This window comes from Hirundo rustica, chromosome 3 (genome assembly GCF_015227805.2).
Source record: "Hirundo rustica isolate bHirRus1 chromosome 3, bHirRus1.pri.v3, whole genome shotgun sequence".
In the NCBI taxonomy this organism is placed as follows: Eukaryota; Metazoa; Chordata; class Aves; order Passeriformes; family Hirundinidae; genus Hirundo; species Hirundo rustica.
The window spans coordinates 20,177,706-20,203,809 of record NC_053452.1 but is presented as its reverse complement, the minus strand read 5'-3'; the positions used below and the strand labels follow the sequence as shown (position 1 = coordinate 20,203,809).

General features: G+C 50.0%; 3 protein-coding genes across 3 annotated transcripts; all 3 read left to right on the top strand.

Moving 5' to 3' along the window:
* The first annotated feature begins 1,337 nt into the window (after window positions 1-1,337).
* Window positions 1,338-3,156, top strand: LOC120749762 (acrosin-like). Its single transcript, XM_040057416.1, has 4 exons — window positions 1,338-1,537; window positions 1,853-2,118; window positions 2,387-2,532; window positions 2,968-3,156. Exons 1-4 carry the CDS (start codon window positions 1,338-1,340, stop codon window positions 3,154-3,156), a joined length of 801 nt encoding a protein of 266 aa, XP_039913350.1.
* Window positions 3,157-7,692: 4,536 nt separating this feature from the next.
* Window positions 7,693-9,510, top strand: LOC120749761 (acrosin-like). The gene is made up of 4 exons (XM_040057415.1): window positions 7,693-7,892; window positions 8,207-8,472; window positions 8,741-8,886; window positions 9,322-9,510. The coding sequence occupies exons 1-4, from the start codon at window positions 7,693-7,695 to the stop codon at window positions 9,508-9,510; spliced, it is 801 nt and encodes a 266-aa protein (XP_039913349.1).
* Window positions 9,511-14,146: 4,636 nt separating this feature from the next.
* On the top strand, window positions 14,147-16,991 carry LOC120749760 (acrosin-like). Its single transcript, XM_040057414.1, has 6 exons — window positions 14,147-14,217; window positions 14,476-14,718; window positions 15,031-15,296; window positions 15,573-15,718; window positions 16,197-16,413; window positions 16,855-16,991. The coding sequence occupies exons 1-6, from the start codon at window positions 14,147-14,149 to the stop codon at window positions 16,989-16,991; spliced, it is 1,080 nt and encodes a 359-aa protein (XP_039913348.1).
* Window positions 16,992-26,104: the final 9,113 nt, after the last annotated feature.

Sequence of the window (26,104 nt, the reverse complement as noted above, 5' to 3'; positions counted from 1 at the left end):
TTTAATGGTGGAGCCCTTCTCATGTCCTGATCGGTAGTGCCATGTTACCCTGCCAGGCCTCCCAGCAACAAGTGTTTACCACTCCCTGCCACCTCTTAAAAGGCAGGTACACGCCCTCTCCCACATGATTTACAGACTGTCATGTTTTATGGAGCTGCCTGGCAGTAACCACAAAAGGGGAGGGGAGGTTTGAAGGGAGGACAGAAAAGGGTTTAAAACCATACTGGAACAACAAAAATACATGTCAAAAGAACTGTAAACCTTAACACAACTTCTCCCCACCAGATTTCATAATTTCTCCACAGTCACAAGAGCCAATCACTAAGACTTAGTCATAACAATGTGATGGCATGCTAGGTGTTTTCCTGTGGGATATTACCAGGCAGTGATAGGAGACAGCCACTGCCTGCCCCAGGGCCTGCACAGCCTAATCCTGCAAGATAAGGGACCTAAAGAAAGCTGCAAGGAGCCTTCTTACAAGAGTGGCCACTTATAGGACAAGGGGCAATGGCTTTTCAGTGACAGAGGGTAGCTCTAGATGGGATATTGGGGAGAGGTTCTTGACTGTGATGATACTGAGGAACAGGCATGGATTGCCCCAAGAAGCTTCAATTGCCCCATCCCTCAAAGTGTTCAAGGAGACAGCTTCTGAGCTGGAACTCTCCTGTTCCTCTGGACAACTGGGTTTAGTACAAGGTATCCCTCCAAGTCCAAAGCAAAGGGGCAAGAGTGAGATGAATTCCAAGGTCCTTTCCAACCTAAACGATTCTATGGTTCAACAATTCGATGTTGCAACTCTCCCAATAGGCCCCACAGGGCCCAGAACACAGAACCCACTCCTCTGTGACATCAGCCCCGGGGCCGAGGGCACCACGGGCACCGCGGCTGCTGCGGGCACTGCGGCTGTGGCTGCGCTGGTGCACGGAGCTCTCAGTGCTTGCAGCTGACACGTGCCTCTGGCAGCCATGAATTGGCTCGGCCTCCTCGTCCTGCTGACCGTGGCTGGGCTGGCCCACAGCATACAGTACCCATGTGGGTGAGTGTCCCCAGGCCCTGGGAGGGAACCACGGCAACACCTGGGGCCTTCCCTGGAGGGGACCCGCCTGTCCCCCATGGCCGGGCCACAGCTTCCCACCCACCATGGGGGAGCCTCAGTTCCTTGGACAGAGGCACAGCCCATGGGCTTCCCTGGCCTGCCCTGTGTGCAAGCCCTTGTCGGGAGGGCAGAGGGCTGAGCTTCAGCCTGAGCCACAGGAGGCCATGCAGCAGCATGGAAATGACTTTCTGCTTGCAGAGGTTCCTGCGGATTCCGAGCTCCACAACCTGACTATGGCTCCATGACTTATTCCTACGGCAATGTGGCTTATGATGATGGCACGACACGCATTGTGGGTGGCACAGGCGCTGTGGAAGCATCCTGGCCCTGGATCATCAGCATCCAGTATTCCGTTCCACCAAACCTGATCCATTGGTGTGGAGGGTCTCTCATCACTGCAGACTGGGTCCTCACAGCGGCCCACTGCTTTGACAAGTTGAAGTAAGGAGGAGCAGGGAATGGGGCCATCCCCACAACACCAGCAGGTGCCCTGTCAGCAGCACCACCTGCTACTCCCATCCCCTTTCCTCTCAGGCAGACCAGCTGCCACACTGCTCAGGAGGAGCCTGGGCTTGTGCCAAGGCTTCCTAGCAGCTTCCAGCTTGACATTCCCCCAGCCTTATGTGTGAGGGCACTCACACATGCCAGAGCACTGCTCCCTCTCTGCCTTTCCTAGCAGAGGTCTGGCAACTGCTGGGCTGCTGTGGTGCATGGCTCTGCTCCATCTTAGGACTGTCCTCTTCTCCTTTCTACTAGAAACATCAGCATGGTGTACATCGTGATTGGGGCCACCCAGTTGAATAATCCGGGCCCTGGGGCCGTACTGCGCAGTGTCAAGCAGGTGGTGATACACCAGTACTACAAGCGTGCCGACTTTAGCTACGATATTGCCCTGCTGCAATTGAACGAGCCTGTCCTGTGCAGCCCCTACATCCAGCTGGCCTGTGTGGCTGACCCCACCCTAAAAGTCTCAAACCTCAACAACTGCTGGATCGCTGGCTGGGGTGCCACCACTGCAAGAGGTGAGTTCCCAAGAGGGGCTCCTGGGCCAGCTCAGCACACTGGGGAGAGGGTTTGGGCTTTCTCACAGCAGAGGCCAAAGCCAGGCTGCAGGATGTACCCCTCTGCAGAGATGGGCCTGGCCCTCTCCCCAAAGGCAGGCAGCAGGGACACAGTGCCCCAGTGCCTCTGCAGAGGGGAAGCCATGGCTAAGGGAAAGGGACTCTCTTCAGACAGGGGAGGAGAACCAGCATGGTGCTGCTGAGGGCTAATTCCTTTCTCTGCTCACAGTTCAAGGTTCAAGTAATCGCCTGCAGGAGGCCAAGGTTCAGCTCATCAATGTCCAGCTCTGCAACAGCAGTGACTGGTATGCAGGGGAAATCCACCCCTACAACTTGTGTGCTGGTTACCCACAGGGCCTCATCGACTCCTGCCAGGTAGGAGCATGCCACGAGCCCCTAAGCCCCCAGCAGCACCTGCAGCCCTGGCAGCACCACCCCAACACAGCCCAGGGCCTGCTTTGCCCAGCCACTCCCAGCCCCAGCTCCCTCCTGACTGCTCTGGGGGCTTCCTGCACACTCCCCATCCACTCTGACTTGCCCAGTGCCCCCCTCATGCCAGAAAGCCCAGAAAGCCCAGAAAGCCCAGAAAGCCCAGCTCGTGCTCTTGGCAGCACAGAGGTCCAGGTGCCACTCATCCATCCTCTGCACATCCAGGAGCCCTGTGCAGAGAGGAGCCCTCCCCTACAGGACCCCAAGCCATTCACAGCCCAGCCTCTGGAGGCTCAAGCACCTGAATGCAGCTCTGGCTGTGAGAGAGGAGACAGTCCCAGTGCTGGCAACACCACCTTAATCTTCTCCTCTCTGTTGCAGGGTGACAGCGGTGGTCCTCTCATGTGCCAGGACAACAATGCCGCGTACTGGTGGGTTGTCGGATTAACCAGCTTTGGAGAAGGCTGCGCCAGACCAAAGCAGCCTGGAGTCTACACCTCCACCCAGCACTTCTATGAATGGATCGACTACAACATGCGTGCACACCACGCAGCTGAAAGTGCTTCCTGAGCAGCAGGACAGGCAGGATCCAGGGCAGGCTGCAGTGCACCACGACCATTTCCTGCTGGGGCAATGCCTGCTGATCCAAAGGCAGCCTCAGGCTCAAAGCCCTGCTCTGTCCTGCCTACAGTCCTCTCCTGTGTGCACACAAACACTTGAGTTGATTTAGTTGTTGAAATAAAGTTACCTTTGTTCACAGGGAACCATCTTCTCAGTGTAATTCCAGCTCCTGGGGAAGGCAAAAGGAGTGCCACATTCGGCACCTACAGAATGAGCATGAGGCACAAAGGGACAGAGTGGCTCCAAAGAGCTCCAAAGTGCCTGGTCAGAGAGGAGAGTGCTCTGAGCCACCATGGGCTGGAGGAACCTGGTACATCAAGCCTAGGAAGGGGATTGGATAAAAGCAGACACCTTGGGACCAGTGCTCAAATGCCCATGGGCTGGTGATTTAGGGCCTGGTGTGAGCCTGGGCTAAGGGAATGGGTCTGGGAAAGTCCCAAGCATGACAAGGGAAACTGCTGTCTCCTGACTGGAGTGCCAGTGCCCTAAGGTAGAGCCAGAGTTCACAGGTAGTGAAGGGGGATTGATGTGCCAGGTGGTCACACTTCACTGATACTCAAAGGAAGAGCTGGGGGCATTCTGGGGAGAGGAACCTGGCAGGAAGAAGAGGGGAGCACACCAGGAATGTCATTTAAGGCCCAGGTGAGTGGGCCAACAGCAGCTGCAACACCAAGGCTGTTCACAGGCAGGGTCAACCTGGGAGCCAGGGGGAAAAGATGGCTTGATTCCATTTTTGGGAGGAGACAAGGGCAGAGACAGGGAGGAGTTGAGGAAGATGAGAGGGCTGTATAGGCCTGGCAAATGGAGAGAGGGAGCAATCAAAGAGCCAGCTGCACAGACACAAACTGTAGCTTATTCATTTTCTTTCTCTGAGTGCTGCACATAATCACCACAGGCTGGGCAGGAACCTTCTTATCTCAACTCACTAATTAACAAATCAGCGACAAACTTTACAAATTTGCCCCAAAATTTATACTCTTTTCAATCAAACTTTGATGTGGAGAGGTCGGGTGTGGCAATGGTAGAAGATCCTGGAATGCAGGTGACTTGTTGAAGGCAATTGCTGTCGTTTCCAGGTGAAGGCACTGAATGTTGACTTTCCTCATCTGACAGAATGCTTCAAAATGCCTTGAGCTAGGTGTCACTCCATCTGCATGTAGATACTCTTCTAGGCTTCAAGTGATGCCTTAGAGAACCCAGAACTAAACAGCACACTTTGGACATAATATTAGAATAGGAGGTAATAGGAAAAAGTGATCTTTATTAAAGGCCTCCAGGGGCAGATATGGAAAATGTCCACAGAATTCCTCACCCACATGGGGTGAATACAGTCTTATAAGCTTAGCAAATTAGCTTATTTGACAAAAATCACCAATTAGAACCACAAGTGGTGAAGTAATTCCTCCCCTGGTTCGACAGACTCTAAATCCTACAGCCCCCCTCCCGCCTTCAGATGGAAACTAAACTTTGTTTATGAAAATGTGTCTTGAAGAGCAGTTTCCAGCCTTGGTTCCCAAGAAGAAGGAAAAGAGGATTTGGGGCCTTGTACCCTTCAGGGCTTGGAGCTCTGAAATATGTTTTGTCTTTCTGCTTAGGGAAGAGTACTGGGAAAACTAGCCACAGATACAACAACAGGCTACAGAGCTACAAATATGTGTGTAAAGAATACAGAGAATATATAAAAGAAAAAAGGCAAAAATCAATCTGGCATCACCAGGCCAATGGAGTCCTGTCTCATGGTCCTGAACACTCTTCCCTTTGTGTTCATCAAGATGGGCTGTACTGAGAACAACCACCCCACATCTGTACTGCTCCCTGCCACCCCGGCATAAGCTTCTTCAAATATTTACTGAAGTAAATTTCGGGGGCTGCCTGCTCACTGAAGACACTGAGTCCAAGAGTTCACTCAGGGTTGGGGATGGTCACTACCCTGCCCAGTGAGCAGACAAAGCTTAGAGCTGCCCAATCATGCGGGAACAACCTTATTATGCTGTCTTGGCAAAATTCTGCTGCCCAAACAATTTCTCCCGGTTCTGTACAACCTTGGCCACAGACATCCCCTCATCTAAACTAGGGCTATTTCTTGTCACATCAAACACCTAGAGGCATGTGAAACCCCTTTTTGCATGCCAAGAAGGGACTTCCACCCCCTTCTGTGTGTGCTCTAGCACCCGCTGTGTGGCACGAGGGACACAAGATTCTCCTGTGCCTGTCTCCAAAAGCCTTCGAGCAGAGATTCAAGACACTCCACCTTGCGCCTTACTGGGGCCTCCACAATTCCTCTGTGGCCACCTTACTCTGATCATGCTATGCATGCCCTTTCCACCATCTACAAGTGATTTCACCAAATCTGCACCAAACGCCACAACAATAGAGAGACTCAAATCCACACTTATAATTTACATAGAATCTGGACATTAAATTGTAACACTCTTCCTTGGGCAGTTTCCTGCTCCAAAGATCCCAGGACAACCCACCAGGACCTGCTCTGAAGGATGGAGGCTCCAGCAGTACAGTCCTTACGTCCCATCTGGACTGCCATAATGCTGAGGAAACCCATGTAACCATTCTGGAGGCATAGGTGACTCCAACAAGCTGATGGGTGACCAGTTTGATTCCCTACTCACATTACTCTCAGCCAGTCAGAGCGGGTATCTCTACATATTCAAACTTGGGATTCCCCCAGCAGACTCGCAGATGTCACATTCCATAAAGAGCCACTGGCTCCTGCTAAAGCACTCAGTGTCCTTTGAAATTCCTGGCCAGTAACACAGCTCCCCAGGCCCTCTGTCATGCAAAGGATGTGCAGTCTTCTGGTCCCAGGCTCCCACCAGCCAGAGCTCCATCTGCAGCTGGCACTGCAGCTGCACACCCAGCTCCCTGCCCCAAATGGATTCCTCAGCAGCTACCTGTCCCAGAGACTGCACAGCCTCATCCTATTGGAAGAGGGGCCTAAAGAGAACAGCAGAGAGCCTTCCTACAAGGGCAGGTCCTAAAAGGATAAGGGGCAATGGCTTTACAATGACAGAGGGCAGTCTTAGATGAGATATTGGGAAGAAATTCTTCATTGTGAGGCTGCTGAGATACTGGCATGGGTTGCCCAGAGCAGCAGTAGATGCCTGTTTTTCATGTAGACAAGGTCAGCACAGAAGACACAGACACCGACTTCAGGAATAAATGTAATTTACTGTCATTCAAAACTGCAAAGAATGGGAAAAAGGATAAGCTAAGCAATGCATCTAATTGTTACTATAAAAGACTGCCTACACTGATGAAGAAAGACACATCACAAGTTACTCTAATCCTTGACCATCATGCACATCTGCCCATCAGGTGGGGGAAGCCACTGTCACAGTGAAGGACTGGAGCGCCACTCGCAGCAGCTGGGAAATCCTGCAGGTGCCTTCCCCCACAGGCAACAACATTTCAGACTGCACTGTGAGAGGGCCCCATCTTCATACTGTTGAATAAACAAGCTACCAGAACTTCTAGTGCAGGATCATCTGGTTTCAGTCTCCTACTGGGATGCTCCCAAGGCCTTGGAGGGCTGCAGGAAGAACCAAGGGAGTTGTCTGTGATCCTACAGCCCCAAAAGAAGGCCCAATATGGCCTTGTCCGGTTCCTAAAGAGGGAAAGGCAAATCCATGTTTTTCCAGTGTGTGGATATAGATAACATTTGGTTGGAAGATTCATCCAGAGGCCAACTTTTGGTCAAGGGCAGTTGTTCTTGCCTCAGTCAGGGCCAGTTGATCAGGACTTCATACTGCAATGCCGCATCCCTCAAAGTGTTCAAGGACAGCTTCTGAGCAACCTTCCCAAGTGCAAGCTATCCCTCTGTGTACATGGCAGGGAATATTATCAGAGCTGTGTGATTTCCAAGGTCCTTTCCACCCCAAACCATTCTAGGGCTCACCCATTCGATGTTGCCCCTCCCCCAGTGGCCCTGGTTGCGCAGGCCCCACAGTGCCCAGAACACAGAACCCACTCCTCTGTGACATCAGCCCCGGGGCCGAGGGCACCACGGGCACCGCGGCTGCTGCGGCCACTGCGGCTGTGGCTGCGCTGGTGCACGGAGCTCTCAGTGCTTGCAGCTGACACGTGCCTCTGGCAGCCATGAATTGGCTCGGCCTCCTCGTCCTGCTGACCGTGGCTGGGCTGGCCCACAGCATACAGTACCCATGTGGGTGAGTGTCCCCAGGCCCTGGGAGGGAACCACGGCAACACCTGGGGCCTTCCCTGGAGGGGACCCGCCTGTCCCCCATGGCCGGGCCACAGCTTCCCACCCACCATGGGGGAGCCTCAGTTCCTTGGACAGAGGCACAGCCCATGGGCTTCCCTGGCCTGCCCTGTGTGCAAGCCCTTGTGGGGAGGGCAGAGGGCTGAGCTTCAGCCTGAGCCACAGGAGGCCATGCAGCAGCATGGAAATGACTTTCTGCTTGCAGAGGTTCCTGCGGATTCCGAGCTCCACAACCTGACTATGGCTCCATGACTTATTCCTACGGCAATGTGGCTTATGATGATGGCACGACACGCATTGTGGGTGGCACAGGCGCTGTGGAAGCATCCTGGCCCTGGATCATCAGCATCCAGTATTCCGTTCCACCAAACCTGATCCATTGGTGTGGAGGGTCTCTCATCACTGCAGACTGGGTCCTCACAGCGGCCCACTGCTTTGACAAGTTGAAGTAAGGAGGAGCAGGGAATGGGGACATCCCCACAACACCAGCAGGTGCCCTGTCAGCAGCACCACCTGCTACTCCCATCCCCTTTCCTCTCAGGCAGACCAGCTGCCACACTGCTCAGGAGGAGCCTGGGCTTGTGCCAAGGCTTCCTAGCAGCTTCCAGCTTGACATTCCCCCAGCCAATGTGTGAAGGCACTCACACATGCCAGAGCACTGCTCCCTCTCTGCCTTTCCTAGCAGAGGTCTGGCAACTGCTGGGCTGCTGTGGTGCATGGCTCTGCTCCCTCTTAGGACTGTCCTCTTCTCCTTTCTACTAGAAACATCAGCATGGTGTACATCGTGATTGGGGCCACCCAGTTGAATAATCCGGGCCCTGGGGCCGTACTGCGCAGTGTCAAGCAGGTGGTGATACACCAGTACTACAAGCGTGCCGACTTTAGCTACGATATTGCCCTGCTGCAATTGAACGAGCCTGTCCTGTGCAGCCCCTACATCCAGCTGGCCTGTGTGGCTGACCCCACCCTAAAAGTCTCAAACCTCAACAACTGCTGGATCGCTGGCTGGGGTGCCACCACTGCAAGAGGTGAGTTCCCAAGAGGGGCTCCTGGGCCAGCTCAGCACACTGGGGAGAGGGTTTGGGCTTTCTCACAGCAGAGGCCAAAGCCAGGCTGCAGGATGTACCCCTCTGCAGAGATGGGCCTGGCCCTCTCTCCAAAGGCAGGCAGCAGGGACACAGTGCCCCAGTGCCTCTGCAGAGGGGAAGCCATGGCTAAGGGAAAGGGACTCTCTTCAGACAGGGGAGGAGAACCAGCATGGTGCTGCTGAGGGCTAATTCCTTTCTCTGCTCACAGTTCAAGGTTCAAGTAATCGCCTGCAGGAGGCCAAGGTTCAGCTCATCAATGTCAAGCTCTGCAACAGCAGTGACTGGTATGCAGGGGAAATCCACCCCTACAACTTGTGTGCTGGTTACCCACAGGGCCTCATCGACTCCTGCCAGGTAGGAGCATGCCACGAGCCCCTAAGCCCCCAGCAGCACCTGCAGCCCTGGCAGCACCACCCCAACACAGCCCAGGGCCTGCTTTGCCCAGCCACTCCCAGCCCCAGCTCCCTCCCAACTGCTCTGGGGGCTTCCTGCACACTCCCCATCCACTCTGACTTGCCCAGTGCCCCCCTCATGCCAGAAAGCCCAGAAAGCCCAGAAAGCCCAGAAAGCCCAGCTCGTGCTCTTGGCAGCACAGAGGTCCAGGTGCCACTCATCCATCCTCTGCACATCCAGGAGCCCTGTGCAGAGAGGAGCCCTCCCCTACAGGACCCCAAGCCATTCACAGCCCAGCCTCTGGAGGCTCAAGCACCTGAATGCAGCTCTGGCTGTGAGAGAGGAGACAGTCCCAGTGCTGGCAACACCACCTTAATCTTCTCCTCTCTGTTGCAGGGTGACAGCGGTGGTCCTCTCATGTGCCAGGACAACAATGCCGCGTACTGGTGGGTTGTCGGATTAACCAGCTTTGGAGAAGGCTGCGCCAGACCAAAGCAGCCTGGAGTCTACACCTCCACCCAGCACTTCTATGAATGGATCGACTACAACATGCGTGCACACCACGCAGCTGAAAGTGCTTCCTGAGCAGCAGGACAGGCAGGATCCAGGGCAGGCTGCAGTGCACCACGACCATTTCCTGCTGGGGCAATGCCTGCTGATCCAAAGGCAGCCTCAGGCTCAAAGCCCTGCTCTGTCCTGCCTACAGTCCTCTCCTGTGTGCACACAAACACTTGAGTTGATTTAGTTGTTGAAATAAAGTTACCTTTGTTCACAGGGAACCGTCTTCTCAGTGTAATTCCAGCTCCTGGGGAAGGCAAAAGGAGTGCCACATTCGGCACCTACAGAATGAGCATGAGGCACAAAGGGACAGAGTGGCTCCAAAGAGCTCCAAAGTGCCTGGTCAGAGAGGAGAGTGCTCTGAGCCACCATGGGCTGGAGGAACCTGGTACATCAAGCCTAGGAAGGGGATTGGATAAAAGCAGACACCTTGGGACCAGTGCTCAAATGCCCATGGGCTGGTGATTTAGGGCCTGGTGTGAGCCTGGGCTAAGGGAACGGGTCTGGGAAAGTCCCAAGCATGACAAGGGAAACTGCTGTCTCCTGACTGGAGTGCCAGTGCCCTAAGGCAGAGCCAGAGTTCACAGGTAGTGAAGGGGGATTGATGTGCCAGGTGGTCACACTTCACTGATACTCAAAGGAAGAGCTGGGGGCATTCTGGGGAGAGGAACCTGGCAGGAAGAAGAGGGAAGCACACCAGGAATGTCATTTAAGGCCCAGGTGAGTGGGCCAACAGCAGCTGCAACACCAAGGCTGTTCACAGGCAGGGCCAACCTGGGAGCCAGGGGGAAAAGATGGCTTGATTCCATTTTTGGGAGGAGACAAGGGCAGAGACAGGGAGGAGTTGAGGAAGATGAGAGGGCTGTATAGGCCTGGCAAATGGAGAGAGGGAGCAATCAAAGAGCCAGCTGCACAGACACAAACTGTAGCTTATTCATTTTCTTTCTCTGAGTGCTGCACATAATCACCACAGGCTGGGCAGGAACCTTCTTATCTCAACTCACTAATTAACAAATCAGTGACAAACTTTACAAATTTGCCCCAAAATTTATACTCTTTTCAATCAAACTTTGATGTGGAGAGGTCGGGTGTGGCAATGGTAGAAGATCCTGGAATGCAGGTGACTTGTTGAAGGCAATTGCTGTCGTTTCCAGGTGAAGGCACTGAATGTTGACTTTCCTCATCTGACAGAATGCTTCAAAATGCCTTGAGCTAGGTGTCACTCCATCTGCATGTAGATACTCTTCTAGGCTTCAAGTGATGCCTTAGAGAACCCAGAACTAAACAGCACACTTTGGACATAATATTAGAATAGGAGGTAATAGAAAAAAGTGATCTTTATTAAAGGCCTCCAGGGGCAGATATGGAAAATGTCCACAGAATTCCTCACCCACATGGGGTGAATACAGTCTTATAAGCTTAGCAAATTAGCTTATTTGACAAAAATCACCAATTAGAACCACAAGTGGTGAAGTAATTCCTCCCCTGGTTCGACAGACTCTAAATCCTACAGCCCCCCTCCCGCCTTCAGATGGAAACTAAACTTTGTTTATGAAAATGTGTCTTGAAGAGCAGTTTCCAGCCTTGGTTCCCAAGAAGAAGGAAAAGAGGATTTGGGGCCTTGTACCCTTCAGGGCTTGGAGCTCTGAAATATGTTTTGTCTTTCTGCTTAGGGAAGAGTACTGGGAAAACTAGCCACAGATACAACAACAGGCTACAGAGCTACAAATATGTGTGTAAAGAATACAGAGAATATATAAAAGAAAAAAGGCAAAAATCAATCTGGCATCACCAGGCCAATGGAGTCCTGTCTCATGGTCCTGAACACTCTTCCCTTTGTGTTCATCAAGATGGGCTGTACTGAGAACAACCACCCCACATCTGTACTGCTCCCTGCCACCCTGGCATAAGCTTCTTCAAATATTTACTGAAGTAAATTTCGGGGGCTGCCTGCTCACTGAAGACACTGAGTCCAAGAGTTCACTCAGGGTTGGGGATGGTCACTACCCTGCCCAGTGAGCAGACAAAGCTTAGAGCTGCCCAATCATGCGGGAACAACCTTATTATGCTGTCTTGGCAAAATTCTGCTGCCCAAACAATTTCTCCCGGTTCTGTACAACCTTGGCCACAGACATCCCCTCATCTAAACTAGGGCTATTTCTTGTCACATCAAACACCTAGAGGCATGTGAAACCACTTTTTGCATGCCAAGAAGGGACTTCCACCCCCTTCTGTGTGTGCTCTAGCACCCGCTGTGTGGCACGAGGGACACAAGATTCTCCTGTGCCTGTCTCCAAAAGCCTTTGAGCAGAGACTTGAGCTCCTCCACCTCACAACTTATGGGGGCCTCCACAATTCCTCTGTGGCCACCTTACACTGATCATGCTGCACATGCCTTCTCCACCCACTACCCATGGCTTCACCCAATCTCCACCAAATGCCACAAGAACAGAGAGGCTCAAATTCATGCTTATCATTTACACAGAATCTACACGCGGAATTATAACAATCCTCCTTGGGCTCCTTCTTGTTCTGAAAATCCCAGCAGCTGGATATTTGGAGGAGGGAGGCTTCAGAGGTACTTGTCTACAGTCCCATCTGGGCTGCCATAGCTGGGTGTTGGAAAGGTCCCAGTTCAACAGCTGCTCTTGCGAGCAGCAGCTCAGCCACAGAAAGGAGAAAAGCAGTGCAGGGCAGAATTCCAGGGTGACAGCAAGTTCATCCCACAGCAGCAGCAAACCCGACCGTTCCCCACCGGCCCTGAGAACGAGAGAGTGAGGAGCTGAGCCCAGCCCCTCACCCCCCTGTCAAAATCTCACAGTATCTCCACACTTCCCAAGAGAAGCCCCATGCTCAGAAACAGAAGCAAACATCCTTCCCCCCACCCTCCTTCATATCTTAAGCAACAAATGGGAGAAAATTCCCTGAGAGAAAAGGGGGGGGCGGTGGGAGGGAGGGGGACGGGGTGAAATCCCAAACTTTGATAAGTGTCCATTCCCCTTGGCCTGTGCCACAGGTCCCCGTGCCCTCTGTCATGCAAAGGATGTGCAGTCTTCTGGTCCCAGGCTCCCACCAGCCAGAGCTCCATCTGCAGCTGGCACTGCAGCTGCACACCCAGCTCCCTGCCCCAAATGGATTCCTCAGCAGCTACCTGTCCCAGAGACTGCACAGCCTCATCCTATTGGAAGAGGGGCCTAAAGAGAACAGCAGAGAGCCTTCCTACAAGGGCAGGTCCTAAAAGGATAAGGGGCAATGGCTTTACAATGACAGAGGGCAGTCTTAGATGAGATATTGGGAAGAAATTCTTCATTGTGAGGCTGCTGAGATACTGGCATGGGTTGCCCAGAGCAGCAGTAGATGCCTGTTTTTCATGTAGACAAGGTCAGCACAGAAGACACAGACACCGACTTCAGGAATAAATGTAATTTACTGTCATTCAAAACTGCAAAGAATGGGAAAAAGGATAAGCTAAGCAATGCATCTAATTGTTACTATAAAAGACTGCCTACACTGATGAAGAAAGACACATCACAAGTTACTCTAATCCTTGACCATCATGCACATCTGCCCATCAGGTGGGGGAAGCCACCGTCACAGTGAAGTGTAGCCTTCCCCACGAGACTAGACACCGAAGGTAAAGGAAGAGTCTTATTCTTAAGTCCTGCTCACCCAGAGACCCTACCCAATGGAAAGCCTAAGCCAGAGAGAGCTGGCCCCTCCCCCGCTGTGGCTTTTTCCCCCAGGGGGCAGGGCCCATAGGCGAGACCCAGAGGCCTCGCCCAATCAGTTTTTAGTGGGAGGAAACAAGATTAGGTTACTTCTCATTGAGGGTGATGTGCAGAGCTGGGCAGGGACAGACTCAAAGGAACGTTACAAATATAAACCCAATTAATGCACCTCAACAGTGAAGGACTGGAGCACCACTCGCAGCAGCTGGGAAATCCTGCAGGTGCCTTCCCCCACAGGCAACAACATTTCAGACTGCACTGTGAGAGGGCCCCATCTTCATACTGTTGAATAAACAAGCTACCAGAACTTCTAGTGCAGGATCATCTGGTTTCAGTCTCCTACTGGGATGCTCCCAAGGCCTTGGAGGGCTGCAGGAAGAACCAAGGGAGTTGTCTGTGATCCTACAGCCCCAAAAGAAGGCCCAATATGGCCTTGTCCGGTTCCTAAAGAGGGAAAGGCAAATCCATGTTTTTCCAGTGTGTGGATATAGATAACATTTGGTTGGAAGATTCATCCAGAGGCCAACTTTTGGTCAAGGGCAGTTGTTCTTGCCTCAGTCAGGGCCAGTTGATCAGGACTTCATACTGCAATGCCGCATCCCTCAAAGTGTTCAAGGACAGCTTCTGAGCAACCTTCCCAAGTGCAAGCTATCCCTCTGTGTACATGGCAGGGAATATTATCAGAGCTGTGTGATTTCCAAGGTCCTTTCCACCCCAAACCATTCTAGGGCTCACCCATTCGATGTTGCCCCTCCCCCAGTGGCCCCGGTTGCGCAGGCCCCACAGGGCCCAGAACACAGAACCCACCCCTCCATGACATCAGCCCCGGGGCCGAGGGCACCACGGGCACCGCGGCTGCTGCGGCCACTGCGGCTGTGGCTGCGCTGGTGCACGGAGCTCTCAGTGCTTGCAGCTGACACGTGCCTCTGGCAGCCATGAATTGGCTCGGCCTCCTCGTCCTGCTGACCGTGGCTGGGCTGGTGCTCGGGACATGGGACAACTGCGGGTGAGTGTCCCCAGGCCCTGGGAGGGAACCACAGCAACACCTGGGGCCTTCCCTGGAGGGGACCCGCCTGTCCCCCATGGCGGGGCCACAGCTTCCCACCCACCATGGGGAAGCCTCAGTTCCTTGGACAGAGGCACAGCCCATGGGCTTCCCTGGCCTGCCGTGTGTGCAAGCCCTTGTCGGGAGGGCAGAGGGCTGAGCTTCAGCCTGAGCCGCAGGAGGCCATGAAGCAAAACGGAAATTACTTTCTTCTTTCAGAGGGACCTGCGGGCTCCGAGCTGTGTTGTCTGACTACGGCTCCATGACTTATTCTGACGGCAACGTGGCTTATGATGATGGCGCAACACGCATCGTTGGTGGTGCAGGTGCTCTTCCTGGGGCCTGGCCCTGGATCGTCAGCATCCAGCATCCCTGGGTACCAGATCTGGGCCATTGGTGTGGAGGGTCTCTCATCAGCACTCAGTGGGTCCTCACAGCGGCCCACTGCTTCGACAAGTTTGAGTAAGGAGGAGCAGGGAATGGGAACATCCCCACAACACCAGCAGGTGCCCTGTCAGTAGCACCACCTGCTACTCCCATCCCCTTTTTCCTTAGGCCCACCAGCTGCCACACTGCTCAGGAGGAGCCTGGGCTTGTGCCAAGGCTTCTTAGCAGCTTCCAGCTTGACATTCCCCCAGCCTAATGTGTGAGGGCACTCACACGTGCCAGAGCACTGTTCCCTCTCTGCCTTTTCAAACAGAATTTTGGCTACTGCTGGGCTGCTGTGGTGCATGGCTCTGCTCCCTCTCAGCGCTCTCTCCTTCTCCTTTTCAGTAACATCAGCCTGCTGTACGTAGTGATTGGGGCCACCCAGTTGACTCAGCCGGGCCCTGGGGCACAAATGCGCAGTGTCAAGCAGGTGGTGATACACAAGTATTATAATCCTGCTGACATGAGTTACGACATCGCCCTGCTGGAATTGGACCATCCTGTCCAGTGCAGCCCCTACATCCAAATGGCCTGTGTGCCTGACGCCACACTGACAGTGTCAGCGCTGCAGAACTGCTGGATCGCTGGCTGGGGTTCCACTGCTGCCAGAGGTGAGTTCCAAGAGCGACTCCTTAACCAATCTCAGCACACTGGGGAGAGGGTTTGGGCTTTCCCACAGCAGAGGCTAAAGTCGGAGTCAGGCTGCAGGATGTACCCCTCTGTAGAGATGGACAGGCTCTGCTCCCCAAAGGCAGGTAACAGGGACACATGCTGCAGGGCCTCTACAGAGGGAAAACCAAACCCCAGGGGAGAGGATGCCTTTCCCAAATCAGAAGAGGAGAATTGGCAACGTAGTGCTCAGGGTTTATTCCTTTCTCTGCTCACAGCTCAAGGTTCAAGCGATCACCTGCAAGAGGCCAAGGTCCAGCTCATCAATGTCCAGCTCTGCAACAGCAGCCGCTGGTATGCAGGGGAAATCCACACCCACAACTTGTGTGCTGGTTACCCACAGGGCCTCATCGACACCTGCCAGGTAGGAGCGTGCCACGAGCCCCTCAGCCCCCAGCAGCGCCTGCAGCCCTGGCAGCACCACCCCAACACAGCCCAGGGCCTGCTTTGCCCAGCCACTCCCAGCCCCAGCTCCCTCCTGACTGCTCTGGGGGCTTCCTGCACACTCCCCATCCACTCCTACTTGCCCAGTGCCCCCCTCATGCCAGAAAGCCCAGAAAGCCCAGCTTGTGCTCTTGGCAGCACAGAGGTCCAGGTGCCACTCGTCCATCCTCTGCACATCCAGGGGCCCTGTGCAGAGAAGACAGAGAATGCCAACCCATAACACCTACCCTACAGCACCCCAGGCCATTCACAGCCAAGCTTCTGGAGGCTCCAGCCTCTGAGCAGAGCCTTCCTCTGCCTGGAATACAGCTCTGGCAGGGGCTATGAGAGAGGAGGAGACAACTCCAGTGCTGGCAGGGGCCACCAACACCACCTTAATCCTCTCTGCTCCACTGCAGGGTGACAGCGGTGGTCCTCTCATGTGCCAGGACAACCACGCTGATGACTGGTGGGTTGTTGGAGTGACCAGCTGGGGAAAAGGCTGTGCCAGAGCAAGGCAGCCTGGAGTCTACACCTCCACTCAGTATTTCTATGACTGGATCCTGGTCCACACTGGCATAAACACAGCTGGAAGGAATTCTCCAACATCACAAACCTGGAGTCATTTTATGACCGCTCACCAAACAATTCAGAACCCATGGCCAACACAACCCCCCATTCATAACCCATGGCCAATACAACCCCCCACTTTTAAGCCACTGCCAGCACCACTTCCCACTCATATGCCATGGCCAATACAACCCCCAACTTTTAAGCCATTGCCAACAGCACTTCCCACTCATATGCCATGGCCAATACAACCCCCCACTTTTCAGCCATTGCCAACAGCACTTCCCACTCATATGCCATGGCCAACACAACTCCCCACTTTTAAGCCATTGCCAGCACCACTTCCCACTCATATGCCATGGCCAACAGCACTTCCAACTCCTCAGCCATGGCCAGCACAACCTCCCACTTATAAGCCATTGCCAACCACACTTCCCACTCCTAAGCCATGGCCAACGCAACCCCCCACACATAAACCAACACCAATCCCCTCTGAAAAACCTTTGCCAACACCAATCCCCACTCAAAAGCCAACACCACTGGGCGAGGTTAGCTCCTGCCCATTTCCACTCAACAAGCTGGTAGACTTCTTTACCAAGGTGAAGAAGCTCCTTCATGAGGTCCTTGGACAAAACACAGCTTGAGCAGCAGGATCCAGGGCACACTGCACTGCACCACAACCATTACCTGCTGGAGCAATGCCTGCTGATCCAAAGGTGGCCTCAGTGTAAAAACCCTGCTCTGTCCTGCCCACAGTCCTCTCCTGTGTGCAGGCAAACACTGGAGTTGACTACGCTGTTGAAATAAAATTACCTATGCTCAAACTGACTCTGCTTTTCAGTGCAATTCCAACTCCTGGGCAAGACCCATTGGGCAAAAAGGGGCAGAGTGGCTCCAAAGAGCTCTAAAGTGCCTGACCAGAGAGGAGAGTGGTCTGAGCCACCATGGGCTGGAGGAACCTGGTACATTAAGCATAGGAAACGGATAGGAATTTTTTTTTTTGTTAAGGCTCCAGTATTTGTTGAAAACTCCTAGGAGTCATTACTGCCTCTCTGTACTCAAGATAAATTCCTCACATAGTAACCATTTGTGAGAAGAATGTTGCTTTTTTACAATACTGACACTGCTTATGTCATTTCCCCCTCTCCTCAGTAGCAAAATAGGCATTGTGCCTTGCAGTGCAGATACCAGTGCTATTACTTGTATTTTTTCATTTTTCTGGTCCAATTTTCACATCTCACCAGTGCCCAAAATGTGCTTTGTTCTCTAAAAATCCTAATAGAAGAGAAAAAGTTAGGGAAGGGAGTTGAAAATCCCGCAAACAGAGCACACCTTGAGCTGTGACATTCATAAGCACAAGCAAACCTGAATTTCCATACCTCGTGGTCGTCCGGTGCTGAGGGAGGATGAAGGCTCTCTAGCCGAGCTGGTTGCAGCCAGCCCAAGCACTAACCCCGGCTCTTCATCGCTCACCCGGGCAGCCCTTCCTACACGGTACCGGCGGGGCCGCCTGGGCTTCACTCGGATGAGAGCCCAGCTCCGGTCTCCTCCCTCCTCCGGGAAACGAGCTCGGCTGCCCCGCTCTGTCCCTCTGAGCCCCGCACACCTCCTGGCAGCCGGCTCCGCTCCGCAGCGGCTCAGGGCCGAGACCTCCTCCCTGCGGTCCCGCACCAGGGGCGCCGGTCCCTCACCTCCCGTGTCCGCTTGCCCGCCTGGCTCGGTGCTTCTCCCCATCCCGCCCGGCCAGGGATGGGACATCCACAGCTTTTCTGGGCAACCTGTTCCAGAGTCTCATCATTCTCATTGTGAAGAGTCTCTTCCTTATTTCTACTCTAAACCTACGGTTTCCTTTTAAAACCATTCCCCTGGCCCTGTACCTACAGAACCTGCTAAGTCTAAACCAAGTAAACCAATACTGTTACGCTCTTAATCAGTAGCCTGCCGAAACACGCTTACACTCATCGAAAGTCACCCTTTGCATTATGCCTAGCAACAAAAAACAAAGCCACCGGAGGAAAAGGAAAAAAAACCCCAAAACTATCATGCCATGTATTATTCATGCCATTGCACAAATTTCACCTGTCCTCCATCTCAAGAAATATCACAATCCAAAACCTTTTCCTGCCCCCATGCATTTAAAGCCCATGCCTACTCCCCACGCTGCTGCATCCCCCAGTAAACGCTTCCAGCCTTCCCATCTAAATCACTTACAGCTTGCACAAGTGTAATTCAATCTATGTTGATTCTTCAATTAATTCAGTATTCTGCCCTCCAACATTCTAACCCCAGTTGACATGAAAAGCAGGCACGCATTTGTACTGAGATGGCAGAACAGCTGAATGCTTAATGACTTTAGTTCAATTCCTTGATGATTATTAAATCCTAGAAAAGTTTCCAAAGTGAACTGTAGGCAGTTTCCCACCACACAAGCTAAGTTTGAGACCATGAGCCTTATTTTAGAATTAGTGGGAAAACTTGCTAATATTTGATTTTCTTCAAGGAAATAAATGGTTTCAACAGACTTTAAAAATGCTTTGTTAAAAAAAATCTTATTAGTCATGCCTTATTCAGCTAACACTTAGCCCAAATTGAGTCTGTTCCCTGGAGTTCTTCCAGCTACCCACATGGCTCCTGTGCCAAACTGCCCTGTCTTGAGCCTGATATTTTCAAATCTGGTTCTTCCAATACTACATTCATCTGAGTGCTATGAAACCTTCAGAGACTGGATTGTCACCTGTGCTCAGAAATGCATTGCAGCTTTTCACCCTCAACCCTGCAAAGCAACAATCTTGCTCAATGAGAATATTTACCAGGAAAACATATATATATAAATTTATATATGTTTGTGTCACTAGGCTAATTTTTGTGCTTGGAACCAAAACTTCACCAGTGCTTAAAAAATCCCCAAATCAGCTCCACTTCATGACAACCTTGAGAGCATTTGATGAGTACATTGTTGACGTTTTAGAAAGTAGGGCAGAATTTTGTGATTGCCAATTACAAGGTTACATTGCACCCCTAGTTCTGCCAGGGTATAACCTATGATTAAAAAAAAAAAATAAAACCAGTAACCTAACAAAAACTCTCAACCACTGGGAAACCCTGTGGTTATGTATTTTGAGGTGGTCTGTGGGTTCTGTGGGTCATTGGAGTCAACTGCCTGCCTAAGAGTACATATGAGGCATATAACAGCACTCCACTGAAATCTATGCTCTGTCAGGTCTGATTGTTTACACCATCCACATAATTGCATAAATTGCTTTCCCTTCCCGTTCACTCTCTACAACTCAAAACAATCAAAGAACAGAGCTGGGGCATCATTAGCCCATATAACCTATTCCTTAGCACAAACATGTCATTATATTAAGTAACACATTAATGCTGATTACTTAGGGCTGCATATCGTGTAAGAGTAATAATTCTGTAATGGTTTGTGTTGGAAGAAACTTTCAAGATCATCTCCAACCCCTGACATGGGCAGGCATGCCTTCACTAGATTAGGTTGTTAGAGCCCCATCCAACCTAGTCTTGAAAACTTCCAGGGATGGGGCATCCACAACTTCTCTTGGAAAGCTGTTCCAGTGCCTTACCACTCTCACAGTAAAGAATTTTTTCCTAATATCTAATCTAAAACTACTCTCCTTTAGTTTGTAGCCATTCCCCCTTGTCCTGTCACTACATTCTCTTGTAAATAATCTTTCTCCATCCCTCTTTTAGGATGCTTTCTGGAAGGTACTGGAAGGCCACTGAAGTTTACAAAAATAGATTGTATAGAAGTCAGTTTTACAAGCCTTCAGAGAAGCAGGCAACGGATTGCAAACTTTACTGGTTTTCATTTTACCTGTTCAAGACAGGACATTAGGCTTTAATTTCCCTGAATTTGAATGCCAAACAAAAAAAAAAACAATTAGTGCCAATGAATTCTATAAGAAACTGATCCAGTTCCTTCTAGTAAAAAGTCACTACTAAACTTGCACCTTTATTAGCAGAACAACAATATGCAGCAAAACAATGAAGTCTCCACATACAACAGAAGAACCTCTACAAAACCAACGACATGTTCTACCTACAAGCCATGTTCTACTTGAAAGAATCACTGCAAGATGCCCCTGGCCAGAGATGGAGAGAAGAGGTCACCTGTTATCCTGCCGGACTGTGAGACACTGCTTCCTGAACTCACACTGTTTTGCTCTCTGTGGCATGGAATGCCGTCTACAGGATTTCTATGAAAAGCTGAATTCAGCATAATGTCTGCAAAAATTGTTCCCAATGAAGTATAGTTAAAACAGTCATGAGAGTCCCTTTGTTCCCATTGGACCTTGGAAAAACCTACAGACTAGGAGAGGAAAACATCCCAACTCTCAAAAAAGCATCCTCTCTACAAAGATGAGTGGAGAAGTCCAACTGCATCACTCACTGGAACTGCACTCTTACAAGTGTGTTGAAGTCAGAACGTGATGAAATACTTTTGTAGTTCTTTACAAAGCAAGTGTTTTTTCACAAATACTTTACGCTAATGCAATAGCGGTTTAAATAAGTGATCCAAACATTTATCCTGTGATCAATACCCACAAAATAGTTGATTCCATACATTTCAGTGACTCCATAATCACAATCGTGCCAAACTCCTTTAGCTTAGACATAATTTAAACCTGAACTAATATTAACATTGCACATGACATCAAGGGAAGTTACAACTGTGTTCAGAGCTTCAAACATCTCTATTCTGAAGCATTTAATATTCAGTGCATAAGTAGAATACTTCAAGCTACCCACAACGGTAGAACTGTTCCACTCTTCCTTTAAAACCATGCTGACCTCTCTCTTTGAAGTTACTTTATGATTTCAGGAAACTCAAGGCTCTGTAATGATATCAAGTCACCACACAGGCTCAGGCTGGTGACAAGGTACAAGGTACTGTCTTTCTTTTCTGCCCCCCCTTTCTTTTACTTTTTTCTATCTGTATGTCCCCAAGTACACATTAATTTTCCTTGACAACTTATATTTTGTGAATATAAAAGAAAGCATTTCTGTGTTAGCCCCCAAATGACACAGACACCCTCCATTGAGCGAGCAGAAGAACGTATCTGGAGAACAGAAGCATTTTTGGATTATACATGGAAATTGCAATATAGTTCCAAGAATGGATCTCTTCTACCAAAGCTTCATGGAGCAGCAACAGGGACAAGCATGATTCATGAGTGGCACAACTTATCAGCACACACCTTCTGTGTAACCACACACAGGGGAATGAAATTGCCACTGGCTGCCTGACTAGTGCACAAACGTCTCCTTCTCACATCTCAAATCTGAAAGCTGAGATGTTTGAAAATAAAAACGTTTTAAATTCTCACTTGAAAGGAGCTGTTAGCAATATGGCTCAGACAAGAACAGCTCAAGAGGTCTGCTGTTGGCCAGGCACCCAGCTGGTCTGAGGCAGGAATTTGCACCGGGTCAGGAAGAGGGTAAGTTTGTGGCTCACCTGGCAGAGCAGGCTCCACGTTTTCTCAGGACACCCCAGCAAGTGGGAGGCTCAGAGCAACTGTGGGATGGAGGAGCCAAGACGGGGAGTACTGGAGTTAGACACAGAAGATGTTGAAAGGAGATAGAGGACAAACCAAAAAGGAAGCAGATTCTGATATCGTAACTCCTCTCTACAGCCATGTCATCTTCCAGTGAGTCAAGCAAGAGGCTGCAACAGGAGCTGTGATCCAACAGTGGCATTAGGGTCACCTGGATGTTTATCCAAAAGCTGTCCAGCTTATCCTTAAGCAAGGGAGCACTTAGTGCAACACAGGCTTACACTGTTGATCCTTCAGGAGAGCGTGGAGTGATACACCAGGTCGTTCAGGGAGGAGCTCGCTGCTGCCACGGTATGCAAAGGCTTGTCTCAGTAACATCAACAAGAAAACGTTCACTACAAATTATTTCATCAAGGCAGCTACAGTTCACAGGCACCTGAGACCTCCACCGGACATTGTCCAGGCCTGTCACACATTCTGTGCTCAGGCAGAACACACCTCTGTGTTAGGGGAGGGGCAGCAAGCTCAATGTTTTACGCCCTGCTCTCAAGAGGTGCTATGAGTAATGAGAGTAACAAGAGGCACATGATGGACTAGAAGCAGGTAGTGCCTGCAATAAGAGCACAAATCTTGGGGTTTTTTCCTGGTTGAAAATTGTTTGAATCTCTTGGAAATATTTTTGAAATCTCTTGAAAAATTAGAAAGATATTTCCATAAAAAGACTTTATGCTTTCATCTTAAGGAAGACATAAGGACAGGTTTGGGGTGTTTTTTTTCCCCGTTGATTGTTCAGAAAGTACTTTATAAATAGTTTATTCTTTTTCTCTCCCAAAGAGATGGTAACACAGAGAAAACCCAATCTCATTATTTCAATGTAAAAAATAAAATAAATTTATCTTAAAGAATTTTCAGAAGTCACTGAAATAACATTTTGGAGATGTTTACCACTTGTCATAACAACTACCTTAAAATCTTATTTCAGTGGTGAACTTTAGGAAAATACATCTGTCTCTTTCATTGTTTGGGTTGGTTTTTTCCCCCTAACACTGGGCAACTTTTTCATTCGTTCCCTCCCACCCAGCCAAGCAGCACCACCAGTTAATTTTCCAAGTGCCCACTAGAGGGATCATTTCCATAGGGCTCAGAGGCACAAAAAAGCAAACCTCCATCAGCATCCGCATCCCTGTCAGTCAAAAGACGACACTGCTAACCCCCGCGTGCCTTTGTGCTGTTGAGGGGTAGTTGTGGCTCAGCAATAGCTCAGTTACCTGATGTGTATTTATTTGCCTGGTTTATGAGAGGAAATTGTTCGATTGGGTCCTTCAAGGTATTTTCCGTCTGCAACTAAAATTAACCTCAGAATAAGAGCGTTAAAAGCTGGTATTGAAACACAGTTAAATAAGGTAGGATAAAATATATTTCCACAGGCCACTGAAATCAATGGAAGGCATGAGTGCAAACTCACTGAACAGGCAGCAGCTCTTCATCTCGTAAAATTCCCAGTCACCTTCAAGAAGTGCAAAATGCAAAAACTAGTCTCAGAGTCTACAATGGGATAAAGCTTCCGCTGTCTGGAGATTAGTGTCCTTAAGGATCTTGTCCACCTCTAGGTGCAGGCAGCATTGTGCCCTTGGAGTTCACAGCTTTGCTCATACAAACCCCAGTGGCAGTGGCAGGAATGAAATCATGGCGAGTCTCCTCTTGTTGCAGGGGTTTGTTAAGTTGCCCACCTAATAAACTCATGGGTGGTTTCAGCTTTTATTTGGGAGAAAAGAGGTTTCTGATGCTCCAGGTGGGCCACAAAACCAACTGAAAACGCTGAAGTAATCACATCCCAGAATCATAAAATTTGTCACCTTGGAAAAGACCTTTAAGATCATCAAGATCAACTGTAAACCTACCACTGCCAGGTTCACCACTAATCTTGCCCCCAAGTGCCACATCTACATATCTTGGAGGCTAAGGGATCCTCCCCCCTTTACTGTGACTATCCAGCCCTGCAGTTCTCACAATGTACCTCAAGCTGCTGGCAAAACTTGTGTAGTCTCAAAACAACAACAAAAACTTTAAAAAATGAGATCAATGAAAGCGACGCAAGAACAAAAAGAAATCGAAGCCAGAGAAAAATGCAGCCCAAGAATAGGTTTTCTCTGCAAGGTGTGAAGTACCACGCACTCTAAAACATCTACTGGCAACTTTGCTGTTGTTACTGATTTTTCAGGAGCTGTGCTTAGAAGCTTTGGTGAAAACTCTAAAATGAGACAAAAAGACCAGTTGTAAGAACTGGTTGCGACCCTGGAGCAAATGATTTCTTGTTTGTCCATACAGGGAGAGGCTGATCTGATTCAGGACACTGAGGAATGACACAAACAGGAGGCAGGAATGGGTCAAATGGATGCTGCCAGTGCCCCCAGTGCTCCAGAGGTGATCTGTGGCCCAGGAAGACAAAACAAGCCTGTGGACAGAGATAGCCCAGAGGTTGGTGCCTTCGCTCAAGGTGAGCACTGAATGGGCCCTGTTTGCAAAAAAAACGATGCATGTCAAGAGCATACAACTATTTATAGCATCCAGAGATTAAGAGAGTTCAGGGTATACAATCCATCTTTACATACAAAGAGCAAATTCTTAAAGGGCTGTTAACCACCTCATAAGTGAACTCAAATCCTAAGGTGAACCCAACAGCCAGCAGGAAAGGCTGATAGCAGAGCAGCAAACTCAGTGTCCCCAGATTGCTCCAATAACTTGCACAAATGGCTTCCAGGATCTGCGTCATGGATCCAAATGGAACTGCTGTCTAGGCAGAGGGTTTGTCATGACGTCTTGCTATCTGGTAGAAAATGTCTCGTTCTCCTTCTGCTTTATTGGTCTTTTTCACCAAAGAGGAATTTTTTTTTTTTTTTTAAGAAAGGCTCAGCAGCATTGACTTCTTGTTGCAAATCCCTACACCTCCGGGCTGCATCTCCTGGCTTTCTGGCTACAGCAAAGTAATTTTCCATCCTTTCTCAGCATTTATCTTCTCAAGTAAGGAATGCTTTCTGCAAGAAAAATCCCTTCCACTTCAGATTGGCCCTGATGCTGTGCTAGATATATTTAACACTGGTCCTGCAGTGGTTGAGAGAAGAGCCTACGGGGAAGACTGAGAAGCGTTGGTTTGTCCTGAAATCAGAAGATGAATGTAACATATGTCCAGACCATTCCATTCCTTGCAGGGAAAAGAGGTCATATTTTATGACTGGCTAGTGATACTTCAATAACCCATAAAGAAAATCAGATATGGCCATTGTAGAGGAGAAAGTGCAATGGAAAATTCTTGAGTATTACGGTTATGAGTTATTAGGTTCAAACTGTTAATTACTTTGGGTAAACTTCTCTAGTTTCCATGTCACTTCCTCTTATTAAAAATGTCACAAATGTTATGATGTGGATATCTGTGTCATAGGTATTGCCACCTTTGTGCCTGCATGCAACAGTGATAACTAATCTGTTATTTTGTAGAGCAGAAAAGAAGCAAGGACTTTCATGCATATCAGGGCAGGAATGGCTAAAAATTAATTTCAACACATTGCAAGAGAATATATTTGAAGTTCCCAAATGAACTGGGTTTGGGGTGGGGGGTGGGGGGGGTGGGGGCCGTGTTTCTGGTTTATTTTTTTAAATGTGTTTGGCCTTTGCAACAGCCAAGTTTTCTCCCAGCTCAGATGCAGGCAGCCCAAAAGCAGAGAAATGTTCAGGAAAATAATTTCAAAAAGTTTTTGGAGGAAGGGTTTCAGATGAACGAAAATGAGATCACCTTAAGCTAATATTTCTTTTACCTCTTCCTTAAATAATTCCCAGACTTTGATTTTTATTTTTTTTTTCCTACTCTATCCTGCTTTCTAATATTTACACCTATACTTTAGAGGGGCAGGCACGGCTCTCTTCTCTGTGGTGACCAGTGACAGGACCTGAGAGAATGGACTGACATTGTGTCAGGGGAGGTTTGAGTTCGATATTAAAAAAAGCTCTTTACCCAAAGGGTGTTTGGACACTGGAATAGGCTCCCCAGGGAAGTGGTCACAGCACCAATCCTGACAGAGTTCAAGAAGGGTTTGGATATTAGCAGGGGCTCTTTTGTGCAGGGACAGAAGTTGGAAGATCCCTGTGGGTACCTTCCAACCCAAGATGTTCCACGATTCTATGACTTGGAATATTTTACCAGTTTTACTCTGGAAGAGCTCTAACTTTCTCTGGAAGCT